Raw genomic sequence first — 12,333 nt, forward strand, 5'->3', positions numbered from 1 at the left:
CACTAGTTACTTCAGTTCAGTGACTTATAATTAAATTTGGATAAAATAAGGTTGATGGCATAAAAATTTGGAGTACATTTGGGCATCCTGATGTTTGGGTGAATTGAGAAATATTTAAAAATGACTTAGAAGATATAATCTTATTTGAATAAATGTAAAATCTGTGAAATTTGAAATTGTCAGATTAATAAAGTGCTTTTTACATGGTGTTACAGTTAACAGTGGTACTGTTTGTGAGTTTTGTATATAATCTAAACTCCAGACTGTTATTTTTGGATAGTAGCACAGTCTGGAGTGAGTTATTCTGCTTATACCACAACGATTTGCAACAGTTATGATGTGTAATTTATCAGTAAATTTAACAGTTTATGGTTTCATTTACAGTTGTAGAACTTTCATGAGACAAGTTTGTTCCTGTTCTCACCCATGTTATAGCTTTAAACAGCCCTTAAAATCCCCCCCAATCTGTCTATCTCTACCTCCTCTCTCTGTTTCCCCCCTCTATCTGTCTCTCACTGCTCTCTCTGTCTGTCTGTCTGTCTGATTCTCCCTTTCCCCTCTATCATTGTCTGTCTCTCCCCCTCTCTGCTCTCTCTCTGCTCTCTCTTTTATTTCTCTCTCTCTCTCTCTCTCTCTCTCTCTCTCTCTCTCTCTCTCTCTCTCTCTCTCTCCCTCTTTCTCTCTCTGCTCAGAGTACACACCCTGTCCTAAAGACTTTCCCACCACTTGTATTCAGTGCTGATTATTCCCATCAGATCTAATCTAATAATACACACGATGAGTGATGATTGTTGAAGTCATTTGAATTGTCCCAAGGTTTGGTAATGTCTACTTTCCTGGCTAAAGTCTCTGTCTGTATTTCAGCTCTAAGGAGTTGACTCGTACAGTCTTAACTGATTTGTGCATTCACTGTAGACCTTAAGGATTGTGAATGCTTATACAGACTTATATACACTTATTTATACAAGGGCTATAAGTGGAAGTAACAATCAGTGTAGTAATAATCTATCTATGGAGGGTGTTGTGGTTAAGGGTCGAAACACCCAGTGAAGGTTGGGGACCACCTGACGACCTCATCTCCAGGCCAAGGCATCATCCACTAGAAATGTTAGCATCGTAGATGTATTACATAACTGTGTATGTATGTGTGTATGTATGTATGTATGTATGTATGTATGTGATTTTTTATTTATATTTTTTATTTATATCTTTTTTATACAAAGAGGCACATCATATATTGAAATCAGTGTGCTAAATATGAATGCATTTCCTGTCCTCTCCAACACAAAGCCAGTTTTTTTGAACAGAGAATTTATTTATTTATTATTATTATATTTCTTTTGTAATGACAGTTCCAGGGTGCCTTTAGATCCATAAATTGATACTTATATTCTAAGCTTCCTCAAAATCTGGATTACTTTTTTATTTTCATATCTTTTTTTTATCCAACACAACCTACAATTGAAGTAAGAAGTAAGATACAAACAAATGGCCAGGCGATTGAGGGCTTTGCTTAAAGCCCAAGCAGTTGCTGTCTGGCACTCATGAACTAATAATCTTCCAATTATAAGCTCATAATCGTAGCCAGCGATCCGTTACAGTTCATGTCCATCATACTGCTTCCATTTATAATGACGTTTACATTCATTGTTAACGTATTCATGTCTGATTTTTTTATTTCACACAGCTCCCCTCGCACTCCAGGTGAGCTGCTGGCATTGTTCCGCTATCCCCGTGACCCTTACACAGTGGAACAGGCCAGAGCCGGAGAGATCTTTGAGCAGACACTATTCCTCATTCAGCGCCATGTCAATGAGGGCCTGATGGTGGACACCAATGGGACAGGTATCTCATAATGGGACAGTTCCATTCCTCCAGCAAAGTGAAAATTGACATATCAGACATTTTGAATCAGTATAAAAAAATGTATCTTTATATACTGGCGCAAGACTGATATAAAATTAGTCATGACACCCTTTCAGTATAAGATGTTATAACACAGAATTGAAGAACACCTTCAAATCTTAGATGATTATAAACAAACACTTGGGGCATCTCAGAGAGCAGAAATGAGTTTGATATCACTAGTTACTTTCACTATCACTAGTTACAAAATATAAACATTTTGTGAAAAAGACTAACTGCATATAATTTTTTTATAAATATGCTGCCCTTAGTAAACTAGGTAAAATCAGAAATACCTATGAACAACAACACCAAACAGGCCTTTTATGGCCTCTGGTTAACAGAATTAAAGGAAAAGCAGGTCAGGGAGACTTTCCGATATGAGACTCTGCTTTATATTTTTCTACGGTTCACACCTTCAAGGAAATTTTTCTCTTTTTTAAATGTTCCCTCTGATCTTCTCTTAGCTTTCCGTTACAATGACTTGGTGTCACCACACTTCTTGGACATGATCGCGAACCTGTCTGGCTGTACAGCTCACCGCCGCATCAACAACTGCTCTGAAATCTGCTTTCATCAGAAGTACCGCAGCCATGATGGCACATGCAATAACCTGCAGCACCCCATGTGGGGCGCCTCGCTCACGGCCTTCGAGCGCCTTTTAAAGTCTGTCTATGACAACGGCTTCAACTTACCACGTGGTGCCACAGAAAGACGCCTCAATGGCTTTGCCTTGCCTCTGCCTCGCCTCATATCCACCACCATGATAGGCACAGAGACTGTTACTCCTGACGAGCAGTACACACACATGCTCATGCAGTGGGGCCAGTTCCTGGATCATGACCTAGACTTCACCGTAGCAGCACTCAGTCAGTCACGTTTCTCTGATGGCCAGCTGTGTTCGTCTGTCTGCACCAATGACCCACCCTGCTTCCCTGTCATGTTTCCACCCAATGACCCACGGCAAAGGAGGAGTGGTGCTCGTTGCATGTTCTTTGTGCGTTCAAGCCCGGTATGTGGCAGTGGCATGACATCACTTCTCATGAACTCAGTGTACCCTCGCGAGCAGATCAACCAACTAACATCCTACATTGATGCTTCCAATGTGTACGGCAGCTCGGATCATGCAGCAGAGAGGATACGAGACCTGGCCGGGCATCGGGGCATGCTGCGGGAGGGCATTGTACAGCGCACGGGAAAGCCGCTTATGCCCTTTGCCAGTGGGCCACCCACCGAGTGTATGCGTGACGAGAACGAGAGCCCCATTCCTTGTTTCCTGGCTGGGGATAACCGTGCCAACGAGCAGTTGGCCCTCACATCCATGCATACCGTTTGGTTCCGTGAGCATAACCGTATCGCCAGAGAGCTGCTGCACCTCAACCCACATTGGGATGGTGACACTATTTACCACGAGGCACGCAAGATCATAGGTGCTCAGATGCAGCACATCACCTACAACCACTGGCTGCCAAAAATACTAGGTGAAGCAGGCATGAAGTTGATAGGCAACTACCGTGGCTACGACCCCAACGTCAATGCAGGAATCTTTAATGCTTTTGCCACAGCTGCATTCCGCTTTGGCCACACTCTCATCAATCCCATTTTATACAGGCTAGACGAAAACTTCCAGCCCATCCAACAGGGCCACATCCCACTTCACAAGGCTTTCTTCTCTCCCTTCCGCATCGTAAACGAGGGAGGCATCGACCCCGTGCTGCGTGGACTGTTTGGCGTGGCAGGAAAGATGCGAGTAACCACACAGCTGCTCAACACAGAGCTGACGGAGCGCCTCTTCTCCATGGCCCATGCTGTGGCCTTGGACCTTGCTTCCCTGAACATCCAAAGAGGACGTGACCATGGCATCCCTCCTTATAATGACTACAGAGTGTTTTGCAATCTTACCTCAGCACAGACTTTTGATGATCTGAGGAATGAAATTCGCAGCCCCACTGTTCGTGAGAAACTTCAGAGGTAAGTGCATGAAAATTACAGTTCTATAGATTTTTATTGTTTTATTAATCATTAGCACTGATTTGTTGGGTTGTATGTAAACCCAGGCTCTATGGCACTCCCCTGAACATCGATCTGTTCCCTGCTTTGATGGCTGAGGATCTTGTTCCTGGGAGCAGACTGGGGCCGACGCTCATGTGTCTACTGGCCACACAGTTTAAGCGGGTTAGAGATGGTGACAGGTAAACTTCATTTATAATTTGTTTGTAATTAACATTTAGCATGTTAGGAATATAAATAATACTATGAAAAAATATGCTATAGTCATAGTATTATTTATATTCCTAACACGCTAAATGTTAATATATATATATATATACAAACTCTCTGTTGAAGTTTTCTATATTCAAAGAGGATTTTAAAAGACTTTTCCTTATGTCATACACCGATTAATATTTCAAGTCACAAAAATATTATTTTATCTTCAGGTTCTGGTATGAGAACCCTGGCGTGTTTACCCCAGCTCAGTTGACTCAGCTGAAGCAGGCATCTCTCACCCGTGTGCTGTGTGACAACGGGGACAACATTACCCGCATTCAGTCTGACGTATTCACCGTGGCCGAGTTCCCTCGCGGGTATGGAAAGTGTGAGGATGTTCCCAAGATCGACCTGCGGATGTGGCAGGACTGCTGTGAAGGTATGTCCAAGGATGAGATAATTATAATCTTTAAAATCTCTGTCTACACCAGCGCTGTTTATCTACATGATTTCTAACATGAAACAACTTTAATTCTATGTGTCTAATCTTGTCTGTGATCGTCTGGACCTATTACAGCACTACATGCTGATTAGAATGGATCACATTCTTGTATAGTTAAAAATACCTCCGTCTGTTTTTAATTTCACTAAAAACATGTTCAAAATATCTTCTTTTTAAATCACACTTTTCACTTGAACTGTATTCTAGAATCCTTGTATATTAAATTGCTTATTAAACATGTTGGAATTTATCTATTGACAAGCATCATTTTTAAATGGGAACAGATACAGGTAGTGGTTTGGGACTTGGAGTGATTAAACCTAACAAGGAAATATCACAAGCATAAATAGTGACCCAAGAAAGAAAACTTATTAAACCTATTAAGTCATTCATGTGTTATAATCCGGTGAGGTATTTAATTCAGCTGAGTCATTATCTCAGGCTTAGGCAGTAAGCATTTACTTTCCTTTTAGTAAAGGCATACAAAAGTGTGCTCTTGTGGGTGCCTGAAAGTCAAGTTTAGTATTGGTATCTCTTCCGTTCTGGATTTCTTATGGAATTTAAAATGAATAGTTGCGGTTGAACATTTCTCTGCCCTTTTTATACCCATAAAACAAGGATTTTAGTTTTTACTATTGTTTAAGTGAAGAATTTTAACTATTGTGTTTAATGTTTATTTTATAGTCGGTTTGGTTATTTTTATGACTGCTGCCAACAGTCCTTCCTAAAGAGCTTTATTTATTTAGTTATTAATGTTCTGGTTTCACACTATTGTTGCTGCATGAACACAGTGTTGCTTACATTCTGTCATTTAAGTGCAACAATGATTAAATCCCCAGACTGCCGCACCAAAGGTCAGTTCAACGCCCTGTCCTATCACTTCAGAGGCCGCAGGTCAGTGGAGCACAGCTACCAAGAGGAGAATCCTTCAAGAAAGTTACAAGATGTTAACGGGTCAGTCTTATGCTTAAATTTCAGCTTTTACCCTGATTACATTGTAAAGCCATTACATTGTACTGAAATACAACCTTTACTGAATACATATATTAAATATAGTTCTGTATGAATTAATATTACAAAATTGTACCATATCTGTTTTGTTTTGCAGCCTTATTGATGACGGAATCGATGTAAATGCAACTCGCTCCTCAAAGTCAATCACTGAACCACCAGTAAATGACTTCCAGGAATTCGTTATGGACATGCAGAAAACTATCACTAGTTTACGGAAGCAGGTGAGACTGTCCACATAGGTGTCATGTTCTGAAAAACATGACTTTATTGTGATTTTTGTAAACCTTTAAACACCTTACTGTTGCAACAGAGGAGTAAAGACATTGGTGTGTTTTCAGCTAAACAGTTCAAAAGTTTCTAAAGTTGTTAGAAGCCAAAATCATCTTTGCAATGCTACTACTAGGGTTGGCTTTTTTCTATGAATTCCAATGCCACAGTATCCTGATGTTCTAGCCCTGGTTGGAGTCTCGTCGCACGGTGGTCACCCTGCCAGGGATTGATCTGCATAGTCATCCAGTGTCTCACCCGGAGACTGTCATGCCTTCTTTGAACCAGCAATCATTTGAAGACTTTGACAGGAAGAAATTAGTGTTAGGTCTGTAGAGATTGCGATGAACCATTAGTTCCTCAGGAGCTCTCGTTTGCACTATTATAAACTGTTGTAGAACCGAAAGGTGCGAAGCCGTATTGTTTTTGCTCGGATTTATTATTATTATAATTATTTATTTTTTATTTATTAAAATGTTTTTTTTCCCCCACACATTGGCCAATTGAGGTCCCTTAACATGCTCGAAAACTCTTGAAATTTGGCACACACGTCAGAGTAGGCTCAGGCAAAAGCTGGAATACAGGCATGGCAGGTGGGGCTCTGTAGCGCCCCCTGTAATGCAAAAACAAACATTGGTGCACAGATCGGGCAATTATATACGCACATGTACAAGAGTTGGTACGCATATAGATCTCATCGACCGGAACAACTTTCGCCCTCTAAAATATGAGCTCTGCCCAACAGGAAGTCGGCCATTTTGGATTGTTTTATAAGTGCATGCGGTGAACTTTTAAATACTCCTCCTAGGGAATTCATGCGATTGACATCAAACGTGGTGAACATGATGCCGAGACATTGCACTTGCTAAATTGCGAAGGGATTTTTGATATCTCGAACGGTGCTGCCATGGCGAGGCGACTAAGTTATGGCGGATTCAGAGAAACAGGAAGTGTCTTCTATCTAAGGCAAAAAATGTCTTATTGTGATCACACGCGGTGTGTATGTTCGGCCAAGGATTTCGATCGCATCAATGTGCCTATTGTGAATCTCGGACATAGCGCCACCAACAGGTGCCAGGAAGTGTGTCAGTCACAACAGTTGCATGTGGTGAACTTTTAAATACTCCTCCTAGGACATTCATGCGATTGACATCAAAAGTGGTCAGCATGATGCCGAGACGTTGTAGATGATAAATTGCGTAGGGATTTTTGATATCTCGAACGCTGTTCCCATGGCAACGTGTGAAACTTTACTTTACTATACGCGGTGTGTATGTTCGGCCAAGGATTTCGATCGCATCGATGTGCTTATTGTGAGTCCAGGATATAGCGCCACCAACAGGCCCCAGGAATCCCCAGGAATACTCCTCCTAGAGGATTCATGCAATTGAGACCAGACTTAGCCACCATGAGGCAGAGATATTGGAGATGCAAAATTACGAACGGATTTTTGATATCTCAAACACTGTTGCCATGGCATCGTGTCAAAATCTACTTTTATTTCAGGCATATTTAAGGCTTTTGGCTGGTTAGATTAACTTGAAATTTGACACATACATCACATTTGTCGGCTGTTAAGTGTGGACAAAAAGGTCAGACAAAGGTGTGTCTCTTAAGTGGCTAAAATGTGGGGTTTCATTTACCTACAGTCCCCAAATGGGTCAGTAACAACATAAAATAGTCCACTGATATTTACCCACTTGATGCACTTGCCAACCGTGCATTGTTTTCTGGGAGGCACCGTCTAGCGATAAAAAAACGTGCGAGGGCCCGCCATCGCTGCTTGCAGCTATATTTTTTATTCTTATTTTTTCTTATAATTATATATATTTATTTCTTTTTTTCTCACTTGTGTAAAGCTGCTTTGAGACAATGGGAATTGTTAAAAGCAATATACAAATAAATATAATTTGAATTTTGAATGTATTATATAATATTTTCATTTTAATAATTTTCCCTAAGATTAATAATTAATGGGTGATGAAACTTTAAATACAAACGCACAAGCGGGTTTCTAATGTGTTGGGATATTACTTAAGGGCTTTGGATTAATAGAGCTATTGTGCAAGGCTATGCACAGATTTGGAACTATTTCCACAATCAACATCTCATTTCTAAAGAGATCCAGCACCAAGCAGATGTCCTGGCATAAAACAAGCTTTGTACTGAACACAAAAAAAAAATTAACTGCATTATTTCAAAATAGCTCTGAAGCAAGGTGCCAACTTAATTCCTGGAAAACCAGTCAATTACCAGGTTTATTAGAGCGGGAAAATGACCAGACCTGGCTGGACTGTAGCTCCCCAGGACGGCAACCCCCCTGCACTAGAGAGCTGACAAGATGGGCTGGCAGTGTTTGAAGTGAAACAGGATCAGGATCAGATAGCCTGCACATTTGGAGAGTTTAAGCAGAGTTTCAGTGCTGTAGGCAAATCCACATTTCAAACACGTGGTTTTAATTAAGGCATCAGCAGAGTGAGAGAGGGAATGGATTGTATAACTCACGTCATAGCCTTGAACTTCAGAAACATGATTCTTATTTAAATCTTATTAACAAAGACATACATAGAAATGCTAGAGAGACTTTGCTGCTCTTTCACTGGATTTAAGGAAAATGATTTACAGATGGCTTTGCTGCAGTCGGTTGAAACACATCTAATGAAGGTCTCATATTTTGGTGTTTATTAAAGTTACCAGCGCTGAATAATGCAGAGACACTATAATGTGTAATTCTTCTTCCCTCTGGCATCTTGTGTCCCGCAGATAAAAAGACTTGAAGTCCGTCTGAGCAAGACAGACTGTACTGACCATGAAGGAGGACAGTGGGGAAACAGAGAGGCCTGGAAGAAAGACCCCTGCACCACATGCGAGTGTAGAGTACGTACACTGCCGCTATATACATTCTTTATTGTTCCTATATGTCTTTATCATAGCACCCATTTTGAATGACATTTGGAATACTGCCTACATTATGCCTGTTACTATAGCCAGCCACACTGTAACATCACACCAGCCAATTATAAAAAATATCTGTGAAAAATATCTTATATAATTAGCTGTGTGTGGTTTCTATTTACTAACAACTAGACAGTTACTAAGATATATATCACGTCTGTATAGAGCCGCTTACCTTGTTATAGTAGCAGGGTGTCACTATTTACATGCAATTTAAACCGCCATTGTATCCAATATGAAAAGTGTGATATGGAATATATTCTGCTTCATGTGGTGTTCTCAACTTCAGGAATATTTCATAAGGAATGAAGCTCCACAGGGCATGCTATATGTAAAGTGCACAGGTGGCTAAAGGATTATGAAAAATCGCACAGTGTGAGCCCGGCTTTAGACACTCCTTTCTCTCATTAAATCCTGGTATAATGCTGCCACTCTTTCACCCACATGCCAAGTGACATTCTTTTAAAATGGTGGCCAAGTGATTTTTAACCTTTTCACTTAATACTTTTCCCCAAAATAGCTTTGATTCCATATCACAAAACAAGCAGTGCTATTGTTCACCTTCACTGGACTGGCTAATATAACTCTCTCTCAATAAAACATGCAATGGACCTTGATGACTGTGAATTCTTTGTGATTTTCTTTACCCCTCCTCCCATCACTTTCTCTCTGTTCCTGCGCTCTGATTTCTGATTTCTTCTGTCTGCATTAGGATGGCCAGGTGACGTGTTTTGTGGAGAAGTGTCCACCGACGTCATGTCCAAAACCTGAGACACTGAAAGGTGTTTGCTGTCCGGTATGCCTCTAACAGTCCTCGAGAAAAAGCAGGCCAAAGATCATCATGTATAACCTCAGGAACACCAAAGCATTCAAAGAATAGACTCAACCGATGCGACCTTCCACATCTACATGACTCAGTGTTGTTGTTGTTTTGTTTTTTTCCCATATCTTCGGGCATGGAATTAGCTGCCATGTTGTCATTTTATCCACTTATAAAATAACTGGTGAATCAATGGATAAACAGAAGAATGCCTAGAGGATGCTTTCTTCCTCTCTTTCTCCATCAGGCCTGACCAACAGGACCAGAGGCCTTTAGAGACCACAAGATGTTTTGGCCTGACCCTTCCTGCCCCATCGTGTGCACTGAAGAGAAAGGATTACATTACAAATCGAGCTTGAATGAATAAGCCACATAGTCTCTAAAAAGTGTTCTCAGGTTAAAGATGACATATGGTGCTATTTCCCCAACATTAGTACATATATAATGTATAAAATCTTCTAGGTATATTGGTTTTTACCTTTTTTTTTTTTTAAAGATTTTACACAGTATGCAAATGTTATGCACACTCAGTATGTGGTTTCCAAGGGTGTTCCTGGTTTTATAATTACCCAAAAGACATTTTATAGGAAAAAAAAAATACTAGAGTTACTCCTGCTTTTACTAAAATTTTATGGTGCTTTCTTATCATTTAATGAGTATATAACTTTTACACATGCATCCACCTTTGTATCAAACTCTTGTATATGAAGATAATGTGAATATATTGCAAAATATATTTGTAATTGAAGAAAGTCTACTGATCACCACATGTTTACTTCCAGTAGCGACTGGTTTAACATCTGGTGCTTTTCATATTTGCTTGTTTTCCCCTGACACTAAACATTTCAACGGGGCAAAAGTGTAGCTGAGGTAAACAGGAGTTTGTGCTCGGTAGAGTTACATCAGGATCGTAAAAAAATGTTAGTATCAGTTAAATGCATCTGTCTACAGACAATTTGTTCACCAGTGCAGTATTTCCAGTCTGTTTCAGAAAGGTAGTTTACCATCAGCGTGTCCCTGCTCTGTTTGAACAGGTTCACGACAGTGTTGAAGAAGGACATTGTAGCACAGATTTCCTGCTCATGTCAGCATCATTTCCTCTACGTCTTGCATCGCTCTGTATGGTGACAGAAAGGTCTACTCTGTTTCGCCGTTGTTCTTCTTGTGCTTTTAAGCCCCTCTTTTGTTTGTTTTATTTATAGATGTAGTGGGTTATGTTAGAGTATGTTTGCTCCCCCCACCCCCCACTCACCCAACTCAAAAGCAAGCGTATATGAGGTAACCCGTGATTTAAAGGGGTCCTTGCTGATTTCCCTCTCTCTATGGCTTGCCTGTGGACAGTCTACAAATTTGGCTGAATGTTTGTCTCTGGGGTTAGTAGAAGGCATGTGAACAGCGATGATGTCATGCTTGAGAATGTGACATCTTCTGACCTTAGTTTTGCTTTAATTAAAGCCATACGGAATAGCTGAGCAATGTTTTTATGTGAAACAGAAGAATAATACTGTGGAAGCCATAAGAAATAGCCGACAATCCCAAACGTAGTAACAGGCACATTAACAATTTACAATCACAGGGTATGTCTTGGTCTCTGGTTGACCAGCAAGTGGTATATTTTGCAGGTTATAAGACTTGGAATGTAGTGTTGGGAAATCTTGTTTTTTAGTGAAAAGCCAAACCTTTAGTATTATTTTTGTTTATTATTGTGTATCTGCTTGCTTTCTTTATGTTGCCTCCCTGCAACTGGGAGAAAATGGCTTTCTGTTCATCTGTGCTCTCTGTTCCAGATTAATGTCAGTGCTCATTCCACACTTTTACCCCTGACTCTGACCTCTGCCCCAATCTGCCCATTTGCAATGCAATGCACTGTCCTGCACGACTGAACAAACTGAACCCAGGGGTCAGAATGATTTCCTGTTTCCAAATATTTTGTATCATATTTCTGCCAAAGATCATTTGCACTGTATTGTATGCCTCTCAACAATAATAAAATGAACACATTTGACATAAAAATGTTTCGTTAGACTCTCAACTTTCAAGACCATATGTAGACATATATCTTAATCAAGTATACAGGAAGTGTCATGAACGCGGGGCAGAATAGACCCAGATGCAGGATGGCAAAATAAACAGGGTTTAATAACAGAAAGACACGAAACATAACACGGACTAAAGACAGGACCAGACAACAGTGGATTCCGTGCTGCACAAGGCAACGCGGCACAGTTAAATAGACAAAGGAAATGACAATGGGAAACAGGTGTGTAGAAGCGGGAGGAGCAGACAAAGGCGGGGCAGACACGTGACGATGAACATAAACAAATGCACGTGGCCAGAGTCTGGGCTGAGTCCTAGCAGGAAGACTCACAAATAAAAGATCAAGCTATTTGAAACCAATCTCCCATAAATGTAATTACCGAGGAATTCAACACTTTTATTTTATGGGCAGTTCTTAGGGGTGTCACAAAATGTTTTTGCAAAATATCATGAATTCTCTAGTCAGATAAAATGTAAATCTGTCAGCTACAGATACCTACGTGGGAACAAAGTCCAAACCCAAATGCATGGATTGACAACAACTGGGGATTTTATTTAAAAATAACAGAACTACAGAAAGGTCACACAAAAACAAGAAACAAAGCCAGGAGACAAAATACGTGAG

The 12,333-nt window shown here is 40.4% G+C and overlaps 1 protein-coding gene across 1 annotated transcript in view; it reads left to right on the forward strand.

Moving 5' to 3' along the window:
- The window catches only part of LOC132852215 (peroxidasin homolog), a 58,267-nt gene extending 46,583 nt beyond the window's left edge, over positions 1-11,684 (forward strand). The window contains exons 16-23 of the mRNA XM_060879295.1: positions 1,688-1,845; positions 2,373-3,876; positions 3,963-4,097; positions 4,344-4,552; positions 5,455-5,569; positions 5,724-5,850; positions 8,660-8,773; positions 9,564-11,684. Of these exons, the coding sequence (XP_060735278.1) occupies positions 1,688-1,845; positions 2,373-3,876; positions 3,963-4,097; positions 4,344-4,552; positions 5,455-5,569; positions 5,724-5,850; positions 8,660-8,773; positions 9,564-9,659 (2,458 nt within the window). The 3' untranslated portion in view covers positions 9,660-11,684. The remainder of the gene's footprint in view (positions 1-1,687; positions 1,846-2,372; positions 3,877-3,962; positions 4,098-4,343; positions 4,553-5,454; positions 5,570-5,723; positions 5,851-8,659; positions 8,774-9,563) is intronic.
- Positions 11,685-12,333: the final 649 nt, after the last annotated feature.

This window comes from Tachysurus vachellii, chromosome 10 (genome assembly GCF_030014155.1).
Source record: "Tachysurus vachellii isolate PV-2020 chromosome 10, HZAU_Pvac_v1, whole genome shotgun sequence".
Lineage (NCBI taxonomy): Eukaryota > Metazoa > Chordata > Actinopteri > Siluriformes > Bagridae > Tachysurus > Tachysurus vachellii.